At 43.0% G+C, this 18,912-nt stretch overlaps 1 protein-coding gene across 1 annotated transcript in view; it reads right to left on the bottom strand.

The window, feature by feature from the left end:
- MAP3K15 (mitogen-activated protein kinase kinase kinase 15) overlaps positions 1 to 18,912 on the bottom strand; it is a 180,413-nt gene that overhangs the window by 117,635 nt on the left and 43,866 nt on the right. The window contains exons 2-3 of the mRNA XM_044283982.1: positions 7,869 to 8,008; positions 6,824 to 6,847 (exon numbers count right to left, since the gene is read on the bottom strand). Coding sequence (XP_044139917.1) covers positions 6,824 to 6,847; positions 7,869 to 8,008 — 164 coding nt within the window. The remainder of the gene's footprint in view (positions 1 to 6,823; positions 6,848 to 7,868; positions 8,009 to 18,912) is intronic.

Here is an 18,912-nt window from a genome sequence, read left to right as displayed (position 1 = left end):
CCTCATTTCCCTGGTTCTCTTCTGGCCCTTTGTTTACTTGCAATAAAAACAATCTCTGCCCTTCCCCCAGCACTAATAAGGGAGTGGATACAAGTGCTACCCTGAGTGACATGTCTGCCTGCTGGGAGACTCAGCAGCATGTTGTATGTGTAGAACTACAAGTCCTAGCTGTACAATGACACTACACACAGGATCTTCCCCCTACCTGCAAGCTCTGCAGAACTTCTTTCAGCTCCTGTGCCCACCATTTTTCTCCTCACTGCCTGCAGCTCCACAGTAAACACTTCAGTCTGTGCAGCTGAAGGGGTTAAGAATCCTGGGAGAAAGCAATAAGCAGCAGGGCAGTGCAGGGGGGCGTGGCCAGAACAGTGTACAGATCTCTCAGGCTTGTGCACAAACATTATCAGAGCAGGGAGAGAAGCCTTTAGTGAAATCTGAGAAACCAGCCACTAGAGATAAATGGAGTTAATTGGAAAGCTGTTACATTTGCCTAGTTAGAAACATAGAAAGATAAAAAAAAAAATTAACTCAGACAACCCCATTTCCCTTTTTTTGCGTTCCGTATACGGAACCAGTCATTTCAAAGGGTCCGCAAAAAAAACGGAATGTACTCTTATGCATTCCGTTTCCGTATTTCAGTTCCATTGAAAGATAGAACATGTCCTATTATTGCCCGCAAATCACGTTCCATGGCTCTATTCAAGTCAATGGGTCCGCATAAAAAAAAACAAAAAACAAAAAAAACTTGCATCCGTATGCCTTCCGTATCCGTTCCATTTTTGCGGAACCATCTATTGAAAATGTTATGCACAACCCAATTTTTTTCTATGTAATTACTGTATATGGTATATGCCATACGGAAAAACGGAAGAGAAACGGAAACACAACGGAAACAAAAAACGGAACGGATCCATGAAAAACAGACCACAAAACACTGAAAAAGCCATATGGTAGTGTGCAATAGGCCTAAGGCTGCAATTTAACAAAACACGTAAAAAGTCAAGGGGGGTGAATACTTTTGCAAGGCACTGTAAGTATAAATCTTCTGTTTCAGGGGCCATGCGGCAGGAACTTGTTAAAAGTTGTTTTTAAAGGAAAAGTGCCAACATTAACTTCCTGCCTCCTATTCATAAATGAGTGCTTTCCTTGACTGCAGAGGACTAGTTACTGCCCATTTTTTTTCCACATAATTTGTCCCCAAGAGGTCACTGAAAGACCTTTGGGGACAGACTTTCTTTTGGCACCATTTCCACTGTAACTGGGGCATCCAAAGGAGCCCCAGTTACAGGGCAAACCAGCCTACTGTGGGGCTTTGTACAAGGCAGAGCTGATCAGGGTCTCTGCCCCAAGCTTGGTCCACCCTGCAAGGCGCTCACCTACCTGAGGAGAAGGCTGAAGCCCTGATACACTGCTTCTGCCTTCTCCTCGGGTCCCGTGCTGTCTGACAGCCGAGGACCCGTCCTGCTCCTGCTACAGTGCAGGGGCTGTAATGATCCATTGTGTGGCGCTGCAGGCAGAAACACAGCTGATCTCCTGATCAACTGTGTTTCTGTCCAGGAGGACTGGGCTGCAAACCATGGCTCCGGGGGCCACATGAGGCCCATGGGTCGCGGGTTGTGCACCGCTGCTATATAGGGTTTAAAGAATGAATGCCAGGGGACTGCCAGGATAACGCCCTTAGGTTTACCCAAAGTCAAACTGGTTGGTTGACATAGTGGTTCCACATCCACTGATTGTTATACAATTTTTTTAATCTGGCCCACTGTGTGCTATAAAGAACTCTAAAAAAAAACTCCTGTCCTCAGAGAAAGAAGGAGATTTACAGCTTCCAGCATCAATTCCTGACTTATACTAATGATTTGCGTTATCTGTCTTAGTTACCTGTTTATTTTTCCTAAATCTTAATTTTTCCACATCTTGGGATAACACTTTGGGGCTTTGGAACCAATTACTAGATTTCCATTGACTTATGAACTCTAGTTGCAATGGCTTCAATTCACAATGACTGTCCTGGAACCAATTAAGTATGTAACTTGAGGGACCACTGTACTCACAGTTCAGACAGGTCTGATAAAACACCACCAAAATGCCTCAGCTCCTCAAAGCTCAGGAATATGTATGATAAAAGCAGGAATTGGTTTTGATGCTACAGGTAATAATCAATTCCATAGCTTTCAACTCATTTTAATTAAACATTCATGTGAACCAATGGCTCTTACTGAGATGTACACACAGACCAACAGGTTAAAGGCTTTCCAGAACTTTAATACCAATCATTATCATTATTAATAAGCTATCAGATCGGTGGAGGATCCAACACACCACCGATTTGCTGATTGAGGAGGCTTCGATTAGTGCTGCGTCCCCCTTCATTATATTCAAGTGAATTGGACTGGCCTGCCAAACCAGGCATAGCCACTACAAATATTCTGAGCTGTGCACGGTGAGTTGGGGGTTTCCAGAGTCAGATCATTACTGATCGGATACTGATGGTCTATCTAAAGGACAGGTCATCAACATCAAAGTCCTGAAAAACCCCTGCATTCACAGTGTAAAATAATGTTTGGATTTTTTTTTCCGGCTATAGAAGCATTATTTATTAGGATACAAAAGGTAAATCAACCAGATGAACAAATATCATAATTAAAAGTTTTCTGAATCAAAATTTTACATTAATATACAGTTGCAAGAAAAAGTATGTGAACCCTTTGGAATGATATGGATTTCTGCACAAATTGGTCATAAAATGTGATCTGATCTTCATCTAAGTCACAATAATAGACAATCACACTCTGCTTAACCACTTAAGGACCACAGGTTTATACCCCCCTAGAGACCAGGCCCTTTTTTACAAATCGTCACTTTACAAATTTAACGGTTTATTGCTCGGTTATGCAAATTGAATTTTACCTCCTTTTCTTCTCACTAATAGAGCTTTCATTTGGTGGTATTTCATTGCTGCTGACATTTTTACTTTTTTTGTTATTAAATCGAAATTGACCAAAATTTTTGCCAAAAAATGACATTTTTCACTTTCAGTTGTAAAATTTTTCTAATAAAACTACATTTCTATATAAATTTTTCTCTAAATTTATTGTTTTACATGTCTTTGATAAAAAAAAATGCAATAAGTGTATATTTATTGGTTTTGCGCAAAAAAGTTATAGCGTTTACAAACTATGGTACAAAAATGTGAATTTCCGCATTTTGAAGCAGCTCTGACTTTCGGAGCACCTGTCATGTTTCCTGAGGTTCTACAATGCCCAAAGAGTAGAAACACCCCACAAATGACCCCATTTCAGAAAGTAGACACCCTAAGGTATTCGCTGATGGGCATAGTGAGTTCATGGAAGTTTTTATTTTTTGTCACAAGTTAGCGGAAAATTATTTCTTTTTTTTTTCTTACAAAGTCTCATATTCCACTAACTTGTGACAAAAAATAAAATTTTACATGAACTCCCCATACCCCTCACGGAATACCTTGGGGTGTCTTCTTTCCAAAATGGGGTCACTTGTGGGGTATTTATACTGCCCTGGCATTTTAGGGGCCCTAAAACGCGAGAAGAAGTCTGGAATATAAATGTCTAAAAAATTTTACGCATTTGGATTCCGTGAGGGGTATGGTGAGTTCATGTGAGATTTTATTTTTTGACACAAGTTATTGGAATATGAGAATTTGTAAGAAAAAAATAAAATAAAATTTCCGCTAACTTGTGCCAAAAAAAAAAAATTTAAAAAAAATTCTATGAACTCGCCATGCCCTTCAAAAGTGATCTTTAGAGCCCTGCAGCGATTTTACGGTGTTTTTGAAGTGATCAGAAAAAAAAATTTCTGTCACTGCGGTGGGGCGGACTGAACGCAAGTGTGCGCACAAGATCAGGCCTGATCGGGCGAACACCGTTTTTTGTAGAGCCTATAGAACATGTCCTATACTTGTCTGCAATTGCGGACAAGAAAAAGGCATTTTCTATACAGTTCTGGCAATTTGCGGATCCGCAAAACACATACGGACGTCTGAATGGAGCCTTACAGGGGGGTAATCAATGACAGGGGGGTGATCAGGGAGTCTATATGGGGTGATCAGGAGTTAATAAGGGGTTAAAAAGTGACGGGGGGGGGTTGTAGCGTAGTGGTGTTTGGTGCTACTTACAGAGCTGCCTGTGTCCTCTGGTGGTCGATCCATGCAAAAGCACCAGAGGACCAGGTATATTAGACGCTGTTAACAAAAAAAATATGTATGTATGTATGTATGTATGTATGTATGTATGTATGTATATATATATGTATATATATATATATATATATATATATATATATATATATATATATATATATATATATATATATATATATATATATCTCTATCTATCATCTAGAGCCTGCCAGCGAATGATCGCCGCTGGCAGGCTGTAGATCCACTCGTTTACCTTCCGATCCTGTGTGCGCGCGTTCACAGGAAATCTTGCGTCTCGCGAGATGACGCCGATCAGCGTTAGTGTGACAGCAGATGGTTAAACTAATAACACACAAAGAATTAAATGTTACCATGTTTTTATTGAACACACCATGTAAACATTCACAGTGCAGATGGAAAAAGTATGTGAACCCTTGGATTTAATAACTGGTTGAACCTCCTTTGGCAGCAATAACGTCAACCAAACGTTTCCTGTAGTTGCAGATCAGACGTTTACAACGGTCAGGAGTCATTCTTGACCATTCCTCTTTACAGAACTGTTTCAGTTCAGCAATATTCTTGGGATGTCTGGTGTGAATCGCTTTCTTGAGGTCATGCCACAGCATCTCAATCGGGGTAAGGTCAAGACTCTGACTGGGCCACTCCAGAAGGCGCGTTTTCTTCTGTTTAGGCTATTCTGTTGATTTACTTCTATGCTTTGGGTTGTTGTCCTGTTGCAACACCCATCTTCTGTTGAGCTTCAGCTGGTGGACAGATGGCCTTAAGTTCTCCTGTAAAATGTCTTGATAAACTTGGGAATTCATTTTTCCTTCGATGATAGAAATCCGTCCAGGCCCTGATGCAGCAAAGCAGCCCCAAATCATGATGCCCCCACCACCATACTTCACAGTTGGGATGAGGTTTTCGATGTTGGTGTGTGTGCCTTTTTTTCTCCACACATAGGGCCGTTTCACACGAGCGGATGCCGTGCGTGGCATCCGCTCCGTGAAAGAGTGCCAAGACCCGATGCAGACTGCAGAGGCACGGAGCAGTAACATGACTGTTAATGCTCCGTGCCTCTCTGTGACCTCTTTACTACGAAATCACAGTTGTGATTTCGTAGTAAAGAGGTCACAGAGAGGCACGGAGCATTAACAGTCATGTTACTGCTCCGTGCCTCTGCAGTCTGCATCGGGTCTTGGCACTCTTTCACGGAGCGGATGCCACGCACGGCATCCGCTCGTGTGAAACGGCCCATAGTGTTGTGTGTTTCTTCCAAACAACTCAACTTTGGTTTCATCTGTCCACAGAATATTTTGCGAGTACTGCTGTGGAACATCCAGGTGTTCTTGTGCAAACTATAAATGTGCAGCAATGGGTTTTTTTTGGACAGCAGTGGCTTCCTCTGTGGTATTCTCCCATGAAATCCATTCTTGTTTAGCGTTTTACGTATCGTAGATTCGCTAACAGGGATGTTAGCATATGCCAGAGACTTTTGTAAGTCTTTAGCTGACACTCTAGGATTTTTCTTCACCTCATTGAGCAGTCTGCGCTGTACTCTTGCAGTCATCTTTACAGGACGGCCACTCCTAGGGAGAGTAGCAGCAGTGCTGAACTTTCTCAATTTATAGACAATTTGTCTTACTGTGGACTGATGAACAGCAAGGCTTTTGGAGATACTTTTATAACCCTTTCCAGCTTTATGCTAGTCAACAATTCTTAATCGTAGGTCTTCTGAGAGCTCTTTTGTGCAAGGCATTATTCACATCAAGCAATGCTTCTTGTGAAAAGCAAACCCAGAACTGGTGTGTTTTTTTATAGGGCAGGGCAGCTGTAATCAACACCTCCAATCTCATCTCATTGATTGGACTCCAGTTGGCTGACACATCACTCCAATTAGCTCTTGGAGATGTCATTAGTCTAGGGGTTCGCATACTTTTTCCACCTACACTGTGAATGTTTACATGGTGTGTTCAATAAAAACATGGTAACATTTAATTATTTGGGTGTTATTAGTCTAAGCAGACTGTGACTGTCTATTGTTGTGACTTAGATGAAGATCAGATCACATTTTATGACCAATTTTTGCAGAAATCCATATCATTCCAAAAGGTTCACATACTGTAAAATAATTTGTGTACTCGTTTCTGCCATACATGGTAAAAAACAAATATACAGTATTTTTTGTTTTATAAAATGCACTATTTTCCCCCAAAACATGCAGGAAAAATGGCAGTGAATCTTATACAGCGAATACTAATAAGTGCTCTATTATGTGAGCACTCATTAATACAGTAGGAATGGGGAGTATAGAGCTGCTAGCGTTGATAATACTCACCGCTCCCTGGGCTTCTTCAAATGCTGCACTGTGCAACACCAAGCCACAGTGCAGAGCAGCAGGAAGAGCCCTGGATATCCCAAGTGGCAACGCCGTCCTGAGCAGGCGTGGCAAGTTGTTTTATTTAATTTTTGTCTGATCTGAGGTCTGATGAAGATTGGGGGCCTGATCTGAGGTCTGATAAAGATTGGCTGATAAAAAATAATTTTTTTCCTATTTTCCTCCTCTAAAACCTCCTATGGTCAGGTGCGTCTTCTAGAGCGAAAAATGCGGAATTGTGAACAAAAATATTAAAAGGTTTTCATACTCACCGTGTTCTTCTGAGCCACCATATCCTAAAAAGGGAAACAATAATTCACATTAAATCAGTAGCCAACAGATTTATTAGAAATGTACAGATGCAAAATTTAATCTAGCAAATCTGGCAAAATCTCTGACTGTTGAGAATTTGCTAAATAGAAAAAAATAAAAAAAATAAAAATAAAAAAACCATGCCTTAATAAAGCCACTGTGTTGCAGCACCAAGGGCCCCATCTCCAGCAGACTGGAAGCGATGACGTCCAATCTATAGTCACGTGGACCGCTGCAGCCATTTACTGGCCTCAGTAGCGATACGTTCGCAAATGGCAGGTGACTGCAGAGACTCACGTGCCATATGGTGACACATCACTGCTGAGGCCAGAGTACAGGACATCATCACTTCTGGTCCAACAGCAGGGCCTGGAATCTCGACGTAGGAAAGGAGAAGCTTTCAATAGGTGCCTTTATCCTTTTTTCTTAATCAGTCATTTAACCAAAGCTAACGTGAAGCTCACGTGTTAGGCTACCTTCACACTAGCGTTTTGGCTTTCTGTTTGCGAGATCAGTCATGGGCTCTCATAAGCAGTCCAAAATGGGTCTGTTTTGCCCCAATGCATTTTGAATGGTAAAGGATCCGTCAGACTGCATTAGTTTGCCTCCGATCCGTCTCCATTCCGCTGTGGAGGCGGACACCAAAACGCTGCCTGCAGCGTTTTGCTGTCCGATTGATAAAAACTGAGCCAAACTGATCCATCCTCGCACACAATGCAGGTCAAAGGGGACGGATTTGTTTTCTCTGACACAATAGAAAACGGATCCGTCTTGGCTATGTTACAGATAATACAAACAGATCCGTTCATGACGGATGCATGCGGTTGTATTCTTGTAACGGATCAATTTTTGCAGATCCCAAAACGCAAGTGAGAAAGTGGCCTTAATTTTGCTCTAGATCTTACCACTATTTTTCCTGCTGTAATTTATTTAGCTTTTTAAATATAAAAATAAAGCAACTAATTCGGGTTCAAAAATGGACAGAACGATAGTTGCAAGATTTACCTTAAGGGATAATGATGTATCAGGGTCTGTATCGTGATAGAGAATAACGTTATTTGCCATGTCGAAACTTTCTCGTACCCCAAGGTGGTAGAAAAGAGAAGGCTGTCTTCCCACATCACTCATGTCCACAACAGCGACATCTGCAACAGGAAGAAGTTTTATCATCATCATTTGTCTGTTTCCATTGCCATTACTACCAGACTACTGACTTCTGGTACAAACCGGATTCCAAAAAAAGTTGGGACACTATACAAATCGTGAATAAAAACTGAATGCAATGATGCGGAGGTGCCAACTTCTAATATTTTATTCAGAATAGAACATGAATCACGGAACAAAAGTTTAAACTGAGAAAATGTACCATTTTAAAGGGAAAAATATGTTGAATCAGAATTTCATGGTGTCAACAAATCCCCAAAAAGTTGGCACAAGGCCATTTTCACCACTGTGTGGCATCTCCCCTTCTTCTTACAACACTCAACAGACATCTGGGGACCGAGGAGACCAGTTTCTCAAGTTTAGAAATAGGAATGCTCTCCCATTCTTGTCTAATACAGGCCTCTAACTGTTCAATCGTCTTGGGCCTTCTTTGTTGCACCTTCCTCTTTATGATGCGCCAAATGTTCTCTATAGGTGAAAGATCTGGACGGCAGACCGGCCATTTCAGTACCCGGATCCTTCTCCTACGCAGCCATGATGTTGTGATTGATGCAGAATGTGGTCTGGCATTATCTTGTTGAAAAATGCAGGGTCTTCCCTGAAAGAGATGACGTCTGGATGGGAGCATATGTTGTTCTAGAACCTGAATATATTTTTCTGCATTGATGGTGCCTTTCCAGACATGCAAGCTGCCCATGCCACACACACTCATGCAACCCCAAACCATCAGAGAAACAGGCTTCTGAACTGAGCGTTGATAACAACTTGGGTTGTCCTTGTCCTCTTTGGTCCGGATGACATGGCGTCCCAGATTTCCAAAAAGAACTTTGAATCGTGACTCGTCTGACCACAGAACAGTCTTCCATTTTGCCACACTCCATTTTAAATGATCCCTGGCCCAGTGAAAACGCCTGAGCTCGTGGATCTTGCTTAGAAATGGTTTCTTCTTTGCACTGTAGAGTTTCAGCTGGCAACGGCGGATGGCACGGTGGATTGTGTTCACCGACAATGGTTTCTGGAAGTATTCCTGAGCCCATTCTGTGATTTCCTTTACAGTAGCATTCCTGTTTGTGGTGCAGTGTCGTTTAAGGGCCCAGGCATCCAGTATGGTTTTACGGCCTTGACCCTTACGCACAGAGATTGTTCCAGATTCTCTGAATCTTCGGATGATGTTATGCACAGTTGATGATGATAGATGCAAAGTCTTTGCAATTTTTCGCTGGGTAACACCTTTCTGATATTGCTTCACTATCTTTCTGCGCAACATTGTGGGAATTGGTGATCCTCTACCCATCTTGGCTTCTGAGAGACACTGCCACTCTGAGAAGCTCTTTTTATACCCAATCATGTTGCCAATTGACCTAATTAGTGTTAATTGGTCTTCCAGCTCTTCGTTATGCTCAACAATTTACTTTTTCCAGCCTCTTATTGCTACTTGTTCCAACTTTTTGGGGATTTGTTGACACCGTGAAAATTAGAATCAACGCATTTTTCCTTTAAAATGATACATTTACTCGGATTAAACGTTTGATCTGTCATCTACGTTCTATTACAAATAAAATATTGACATTTGCCATCTCCACATCATTGCATTCAGTTTTTATTCACAATTTGTTTGTTCCAACTTTTTTGGAATCCGGTTTGTAGTTTTGACACAAAAATAGTGTCATCTGAATGTTTGTGAAGGTTTTTATTCATTCAGGGCATGGTAGATCAGTAGTAATAAATAAGAGCCACTGGATCGTACTTTCTCTTAAAGAACTAGTTATACATCTAGCTTCTCAAATCTAACTGAGAAAGCCAGTGGCATGGCAAGCGAAACGTCTTACAGAAAATACAAGTCCAGTTGCTCTGATTAATTAGCAATGATCTAGCTTAATTTGAAGCAATATTCTTGGTGTCATATATTACCAGAACCCCAATGAAGTCCATTTAAAGGGGAGACATCCTCTATCACAAAACGTCTGCTGAAGTGATCAGCTGGTCGCCTGGGACCCAGTCCCAGCAAATAGCCAACCAGCTAGGCATTTCCACTACAGCGACTGCTGTACGGCTGACGTAGTGTTAAACAGTAGTGCCTCATACAGAGTGACACTCCACCCGTGCTCACAGTTGGAGATCCCACTTTATGATGTCTACATACCTTAATGAAAATGTATGGACTTCGGTTATCTTGAAGTCAGTGGGGTCTGTAATTGTCCATTTGGATGTCTGACAACACGTCAGTTATTGCAAGTATGATGCTGGTGTGAACAGTGCCTTAATCCCTTGCTCCTTCTGTCATATTGCTTATACTAAATAAGTGTCACAGTCATCCAGGCACTATAGCTATAGGGAATCACAGGGTGCATGGATGCCAGCCAGATAAGTGAAATTATTGAAAATGAACAGATGAATGGGAGCAGTGCTGCAGTAACCAACTTCGTCCACTACGCAGTGATTGGCGCTGTTCCACCAGAGCTACTGCAGAACAGCTGATCCTAAGGGGTGGTCCCTGAGTGATCTGATATTGAGAACCTCCCCTAAAGATGGGCTACCAATCTAAAAATTCCCTAGTCAATGATGCATCTATGGCTGCGAACTACGGAGCTAAAAGCTTTTTGGGCAAGTTCACCAAAACTTGCATCTTCTGCAGTTCTGCCAGTTATCGGTCCTTGGGTTCTTTAAAGGAACAGTAGTAGAAAATGCCCGTAGATCTGCTTCTACAGAAATCTACATTCGTGACTGCATTGTTTTATTCTAGCGTTCATCGTCTTATAAATAGATACACTTCCTCTGAGAACACAAGTCAATAAAACTTCCCAACAAATCTTACAGACAGCCTGGGAAATGTTCTGATACAAAAGAATGTTAACTAGAGGGAGAGGTAGGATTTATAGCTGTACTAGGCCATCATATGAAGCACATCTGTACAGAGCAATGACTGTGGGTCGTGGAGCGCTAGGGTAGGCCATCAGTGTCAGATCCGCAGGGGTCCGACTCTCGATACCCTGACAATCGGCTGTTTGAGGAGGCTGCTGCGCTATAACTGCAATCTGTCTAAGGCCTCCTGCACACAACCGTTTTTTTTTTGCGGTCCGCAAAACGGATTTCCGTTGTTCCGTGATCTGTGACCGTTTTTTCTTCCGTGGGTCTTCCTTGATTTTTGGAGGATCCACGGACATTAAAAGTGAAAAAAAAAAACGAAGTCAAGTTTGCATTGAAAATGATAGAAAAAACGGACACGGATCACGGACGCGGATGACTATCTTGTGTGCATCCGTGATTTTTCACGGACCCATTGACTTGAATGGGTCCGTGAACCGTTGTCAGTGAAAAAAAAATAGGACAGGTCTTATTTTTTTCATGGACTGGAAAAACGGATCACGGACGCGGAAGCCAAACAGTGCATTTTCCGATTTTTTCACAGACCCATTGAAAGTCAATGGGTCCACGAAAAAAAAACGGAAAACGGAACAACGGCCGCGGATGCACACAACGGTCGTGTGCATGAGGCCTAACTTGTAGCGGCAGTGTAATCACAACTGCTCGTCCCATTCAAGCGAACAGGAAAAGCAGCTGATGTTACACTGCACCACTGCGACAAGTTAGATACAGCTGTTTGAAGAGGACACATTGCTCGTCTGAGCACCGCAGCATGTTTAAACAGCTGATCGGCGGGTGGACATGAGTCGGACCGCTACCAACCCGATATTAATGACCTATCCTGAGGATAAGTCATCAATATACTAGCACTGCACAACCCCTTTAAGTCCACATTAAAGAACACCTGTCAATCCGATTAAACCAGACATATTGCCTAGTAGGGTTAATCCTGCTGATTAAAATGATACCTGTCTTGTGAGAATCAGGTATAGCATTCCCAAGAGGAAAAGATTCTTGTTCTTAATGCAAAAATCTGAGATTCAGTGCACCGAGCGGTGTGACCAGCACTGAAAAGCTGAGGAGCTGCGGTGCAATGACGGCCACGGCATCGCATGGGGGTTTCTAGATGCAAAAGGTTGTCAGGAGTGTAAAATATGTCCTGACAATTGCAGCAAAACAGCAGCAGCTACTTCTACAGTCCCAGCCCCAGCACCATGTTCACACACTGAGGATTCTGTCAGGACTTAGGGCTCATGCACACGACCGTTTTTGTTTTGCGGTCCGTTTTTCACTGATCCGTTGTTCCGTATCTGAGGGGGTTTTATTCCTCCGATTTAAGTCCTTTTTAGTTTTGTTATTGCACAAAACATATCCGTATGGTTTTCGTATTTGATCTTTTTTTTGCGGATCGTATACAGAAACAGTAACTTATTAAATCACTAAACACATGAGCAATATGGGCTGGGCATAGCATTTCTACAGTATGGATCCGCAAAATACAGATGACATACGGATGCGTTCCGTATTTTTTGTGCTCCCATTGACTTGAATGGGGCCTCGGACTGAGATTTGTGGACAATAATAGGACATGCACTACTTTTTTAAAGAACGACCATGCGGACAAACGGTAACTGAATGCACACAGAGTAACAGCTGTATTTTCTACAGCCCTATTGAAGTGAATGGTTCTGCATATGGTCCGTAAAAAAACTGGAACGGAAGCGGAAAGAAAATGCATTTGTGTGCATGAGCCCTTAGGCACAGATTCTGCTGGAAATGCATATAAAGGGGGCAATTTATTTCCCAATCAAATGCTCCAGGAAAAAACAAAAAGCAAAAAAAGTGAAATAACCACTTATTTTAAAATTCGTCATTCATTAAAATCATGTTCATAATTGCCATGGACTCTGTTCTAGAAAACAATGCAGATTAGCTCCATTTGTTAATCAAGACCATTAGCGTGCAGATTTGCACGCTAAACCGCATCCGAAATCTGAATTTCAGCTGAGGTACTGGTGATTATCTTCACAATTGGATTGTTTGAGTGCAATTCAATACCCCTAGGCCAGGGATGCCCAACCTACAGCCCTCCAGCTGTTGTAAAACTACAACTCCCACCATGCACTTGTGTAGGCTGACAGCAGTAGGCTGTCTGGGCATGCTGGGAGTTGTAGTTTTGCAACAGCTGGAGGGCTGCAGCTCGAGCATCCCTGCCCTAGGCCAATTTCACACGAGGGTATTCAGTGATAAAACACGCTCCATGGGGCACATTTACTAAATGACTGACCTTCATTTCTTAAAGTAATGATGGCCACTCGTTTTTCTTTACTTAGAATTTGTATTATGGCAAGAAAAAAGCAGCTAACAGTCTATTCAGTAGGACTATCAGCTGTGTATCCACCTTACTTCTCCACAACGCAACTGATGGTCCCAACACCATTTATAAGGCAAGAAATCCCACTGATTAAACCTGACAGGGCACACCTGTGAAGTGAAAACCATTTCAGGTGACTACCTCTTGAAGCTCATCAAGAGAATGCCAAGAGTGTGCAAAGCAGTAATCAAAGCAAAAGGTGGCTACTTTGAAGAACCTAGAATATGACATATTTTCAGTTGTTTCACACTTTTTTGTTATGTATATAATTCCACATGTGTTAATTCATAGTTTTGATGCCTTCAGTGTGAATCTACAATTTTCATAGTCATGAAAATAAAGAAAACTCTTTGAATAAGAAGGTGTGTCCAAACTTTTGGTCTGTACTGTATGTCGCACCAATAGCGCGCAAATGTTTTAAATGATAGTCTATGGTGTCGCACTGCGACATGCAACAATCACAGAAAAATCCATCTTGGATGGATTTTTTGCTGTCGTGTCGCAGCGCGACACTATAGATTATAATTACAGAAATTGGCGCGTGGGTGTTGTGGAAATCACTGTTAAGGAGATGGGGTACTGTGGAGGTCACTAAAAGGGGCGAGCGCTGTGGAGGTCTCTGTTAAGGGGGCAGGGAACAGTGAAGGTCACAGTTAAGGGGATGGTCCTCTATGGAGGTCAGTGTTAAGAGGGCGGAGTATTGTCGAGGTCACATTTTAAGGGAACAGAGCTCTGTGGAGGTCACTGTTAAGGGGGCAGGTTATTGTGGAAATCACTGTTAACGAGACGGGGTACTGTGGAGGTCACTAATAAAGGGGCGGCTGCTGTGGAGGTCAATGTTAAACATGTAAGGAGAGGGGGAAGATTATTGCATCCTGAGCTGGGCTCCTCCATCATGCCTGTCATCAAGAAGACATCATGGACCTTATAGTGGAGACTGTCGATATCTTTTAACGACACACACACACAAACATTAAAAGGGGGTGGCCACTCTGTTAGCACTTATTAAAACTGTAAAGAAAGGTGGGAAACATTACACTTAGGCTCCATTCAGATGTCCGTAAGTGTTTTGCGGATCCACAAAACACGGACATCGGCAATGTGCGGTCCGCATTTTGGCAGCACTAAGAATATGCTTATTCTTGTCCACAATTGCGGACAAGAATAGGACATGTTCTATTTTTTTCGGGATTCCGGGCCGCACATTATGCGGCCCCATAGAAATGAATGGGTCCGCAATTGCGGACGTGTGAATGGGGCCTTACTAGTAGATCTTCTTAAGCAGATGTGCCTTGTTTCCTAGTTATTGGAAGCCATGCCCCCTCCTGTTCTGCTCTTACAGCAGCCTGTCTCCTCCATCCCTGCACCTGCCATGGAGGAGCTACCTCGTCCATGCCTGAAGCCTGTGCTGCTCTCTGGGTCCTAGAAACACCCTGCTTGTATCAGAGGTGCCTTCTGCCTCTCCTGGCTGTGCGGGGCTGGAGGGGCTTAGCAGGAAGATTCTTAAAAGCAGAAATAAAGAAAATTTTGCAGGAGGAAGGGAGACTGAGGAGAAGCTGTGAAGGCCCATGCGGGGCTCAATGTCTGCAGACTCCGCCCCCTCTCCATCTCATGTACTGAGAGGATTCTGCTGTATGTTAGGCTGTAGCAGAGCCAGGATGGTGCTGTGGACCACAAACTGTGAGCAATCAGTGTCTATCCTGTTTATTGCCCCTCTGCTCTGTGTTCTTGTCACAGACATGTTTATTACAGCCAAACCAACAGTTCAGGAGCTTTAACCCCTTCTGAGATGTCAGTATGGCTGACGTATGTGCCCTCTCCTTCCTGCACACTGTAAATACTGATGTGTGAGCCCCCCCCCCCATACAGTGATATGACCCCCACCACTGTATACAGAGATGTGTGCTCCCTGCACACTGTATATACTGATGTGTGAGCCCCCCCCCATACAGTGATACATGACCCCCACCACTGTATACAGAGATGTGTGCTCCCTGCACACTGTATATAGTGATGTGTGAGCCCCCCCCCATACAGTGATACATGACCCCCACCACTGTATACAGAGATGTGCCCCCTGTACACTGTATATACTGATGTGTGATGCCCACCACTGCATATAGAGATCCGTCACCCAGTCTACACTGTGTACAGTGATGTGCGATCCCCTTTATACTGTATATACAGATGTGTGACCCCCTGTACATTGTATATACAGATGTTTGACTGCAGGTGAAGGGTAGTCATATATAGCCTGTCAGCTGGGAGTAAGTCATGTGATGATAGACAGGATGCTCCTCTGTCAGCAGATCGATTTGTACAAATGCATTCATCAGAGTTCTTGTGCAACAAAGGTCTGTCCCCCCCGCTAAACAGGCCTCCCCTCCCTCCTCCGGCAGTCCGTGCACCTAAGCAGAAATCTATGACAGGTCAGAGCTGATATAGATTTCTGGCTTCATTCGATTCAGAAAACTGGTGAAAATGAACATAAATTTGTTGGGGCAACTGGTCACGCTCCCTCACTGCCACGGCCTTTTTTTTTTTTTAAAAAGCGCAGTTATAAAGTCACAAACACATAGTTTGCAACGTTTTAATGCCACTTTTCAAAAACAAGGGAAATTATGATAAATCTCCCCTCTATTCATGGCTTACATCCAGTGGCACAACTAGAAATAACTTGGCCCCACAGCAAATTTATGACCTGGCTATTGTCTGGGGCACTTTGGATTTTTCAAACTTAGGGTGGCCAACCCCTTTGAATGAAATATACCTGTCTGAAGCCGGGTCCTTCTGCTAGTTGTCTATATAGTACATCATGCACAGCAGAGTACATTGCCCTGTATAGATGGGTGGCACTCCCATTTAAAGGAAACCTGTCACCTGGAATTTGGCAATAGAGCTGAGGACATGGGTTGCTAGATGGCCGCTAGCACATCCGCAATACCCAGTCCCCATAGCTCTGTGTGCTTTTATGGTGTCAAAAAAACGATTTGATAGATATGCAAATTACCTTGAGATGTGTCCTGTCCCGGAGATGAGTCCAGCGTGAAGGAGCCCAGCACCGCCCCGCATCCTCCGAATCTCCTCCTTGCTTCCCGACGTCACAAAGCTATAGCGCCGTAATCTCGCGATGCGCGAGCTAGCGCATGCACAGTTCGTTCCCTGAGGCAGATACCAGCACAGGGAAGGAACAATATGCAGACACTGTGCATGCGCTAGCTCGCGCATCACGAGATTACGGCGCTATAGCTTTGTGACTTTGTGGAGCAAGGAGGAGATTCTGAGGACGCGGGGCGGTGCTGGGCTCCTTCACGCTCGACTCCTCTCCGGGACAGGACTCATCTCAGGGTAATTTCCATATCTATCAAATCGGTTTTTTTACACAATAAAAGCACACAGACCTATGGGGACTGGGTATTGTGGATGTGCTAGCGGCCATCTAGCAACCCATGTCCTCAGCTCTATACACAAAATCCCGGTGACAGGTTCCCCGCATTAGCGGTTTCCTAAAGAGTATAATACATGTTAATGATTAGAGAAAAAAGAATTAGATTGCACATCCACAAGCTTTGCTTTGATCTAGAACTGCTTCTCAGCAAAATTAACATCGATTCTCAGTGGAATATTTAGTGTACAGCCCCCTATACTGCATGCTATATAAGAGGCATTAGTGTACTATACATCAAAAGGCATAAGCCCACTCACCGCGTCAGGGTGCGATCTAATTCTCTTTTCTCTTTTTTTTAATACATGTTTATCACAATATGATTTTTAATACCAGTGTAAGTTTGCAAGTCACGAGTCAGATTTTTAATGGACATGCGTTTTTATTGGAGAAACAGCATCTTTGTTTTTTAAAACACAATATTATTTTGATAATCAAAGTCCAAATTCTGGGATCGTGACAACTCTACTTCCAGCTCCATTCAAAGTGCTTGTGCCTGCACCAGCAAGGAACAAGTCACCAGTTTAGGTCCTGGATGTCGGACCGCGACCGACTGAATAATGATGACCTATCCTGAGGATAGGTAATCAATATTAGGGGGCCTGAAAACCCCTTTAATTATGATCTTTATTTGCTACCAAACAGCAGCATGGTATGCTAAATTTTGCTGCAGATTTCAAACCACAGTTGTACCCTCAACCCTTGGATTTGCCGATTTTTTTCCTCTGAATTTACGTTCCGTGAGGGCGTACCGTGCCTTTAGAAGGAATCTGTTCTACTGTCCAAACTGTTTACACCAGCATGTGCCAGCAGGAAATACTCTCTGGTTCCTATTATCCATCCTATAAAAAGATTCACAATACGTCATTTAACCAGGACTCCAGGCTGACTTCACAGTAACGTCAATCTATGCGCTTGCTTCAGTATTCAGGAATAGGTCGGACTTGTACTTGGGGTCATGTATCCAGAGCAAAATCTAGGCTCCTTCACATATGGTGTAGGAAAACTTTACAATACAATTGCACTGGTGCCTCTTTCTACAATTTGGATAGTGAGACCAACATGAGTTACCCGCGTCTTCATGCCACAGCGTACAGGTGGGGTAGAAATTAGTTGAAAGGTTCCCACAAATTGCATTCTTTTGTAACCTCACGCCAGGAACGACTGTATTCATGGCTCTGTGTTCTACACGGGGGTCAGCGAACGCCGGCACCCCAGCTGTTGCACAATCTACAACACAATATGCTTCTCTTACAAAATATGCGAAAACATCACATAAATCAGCAAAATAACCAATGACCCACATTTACAAATGCACCAAATTCTGGTGTACCTAGGTTCAGGAAATGATCTGCGCCTGGCCTGACAACGGAGTGAGGCTAGTGAGAAAGCAGCATGACCTAAGGCAACATCATGCACACGACCGTATGTATTTTGCGCTCCGCAAAACACGGATCCGCAAAAAAAAAAAAAAAATGCGTGACGTCCGTGTTGCATCCTTTTGTTTTTCCGGATCCATTGTAACAATGCCTGTCCTTAGGATAGGACATGTTCTATTTTTTATTTTTATTTTTTGCAAACAGACTTGTGTATATACGGAAACTGAGTCATTTAGTTTTTTGCGGACGTTTTGAAGTGAATGGTCCCACATACAGGATGCAAAAAAACAAAAAACGGAACAGACACGGAAAGAAAATATGATCGTGTGTGTGAGCCCCAAGTCAGCTAATAGTTGGTATAAAAGTGTCATCCAATCTGAGCCACTGTGATCTGGTGCAAGTATGAGGTTACCCCATCTACAGGATTAGTAAATCTGCCCCAATATGTTGAAAATATGAGGACAGAATGTCAGTTCCACTTGCAACAGAGCCTCAACACCGAGAATGTTTGTACAAAGGGACTTGGGCAGAATGCCCGGGGAATGCCAGCAAGAGCCAGAGTCATGATTCAGCATCTCTGTGGTACCACAGCATAAACACAACAGTCACAGTCAATGTATATTCACACGGAGCAGATGAGGTGCAGTTAAAACTGCATTAAAAAGTGCATGTATTTTTCCTGCACAAGTTGCAGATAATGTGCGTTTTTTTTCCACGCAGATTCCCCATGTGGAAAAGCTGCGGCGTATTACAGTACCAGCAAAGTGTATGAAATTACACTAATCTCATGTACACTGTGCAGATTTTTTTTCTGTGCGGAAA

This window comes from Bufo gargarizans, chromosome 3, assembly GCF_014858855.1.
Source record: "Bufo gargarizans isolate SCDJY-AF-19 chromosome 3, ASM1485885v1, whole genome shotgun sequence".
NCBI classification, from domain to species: Eukaryota; Metazoa; Chordata; class Amphibia; order Anura; family Bufonidae; genus Bufo; species Bufo gargarizans.
This window is presented reverse-complemented; position numbering and strand designations above follow the sequence as displayed.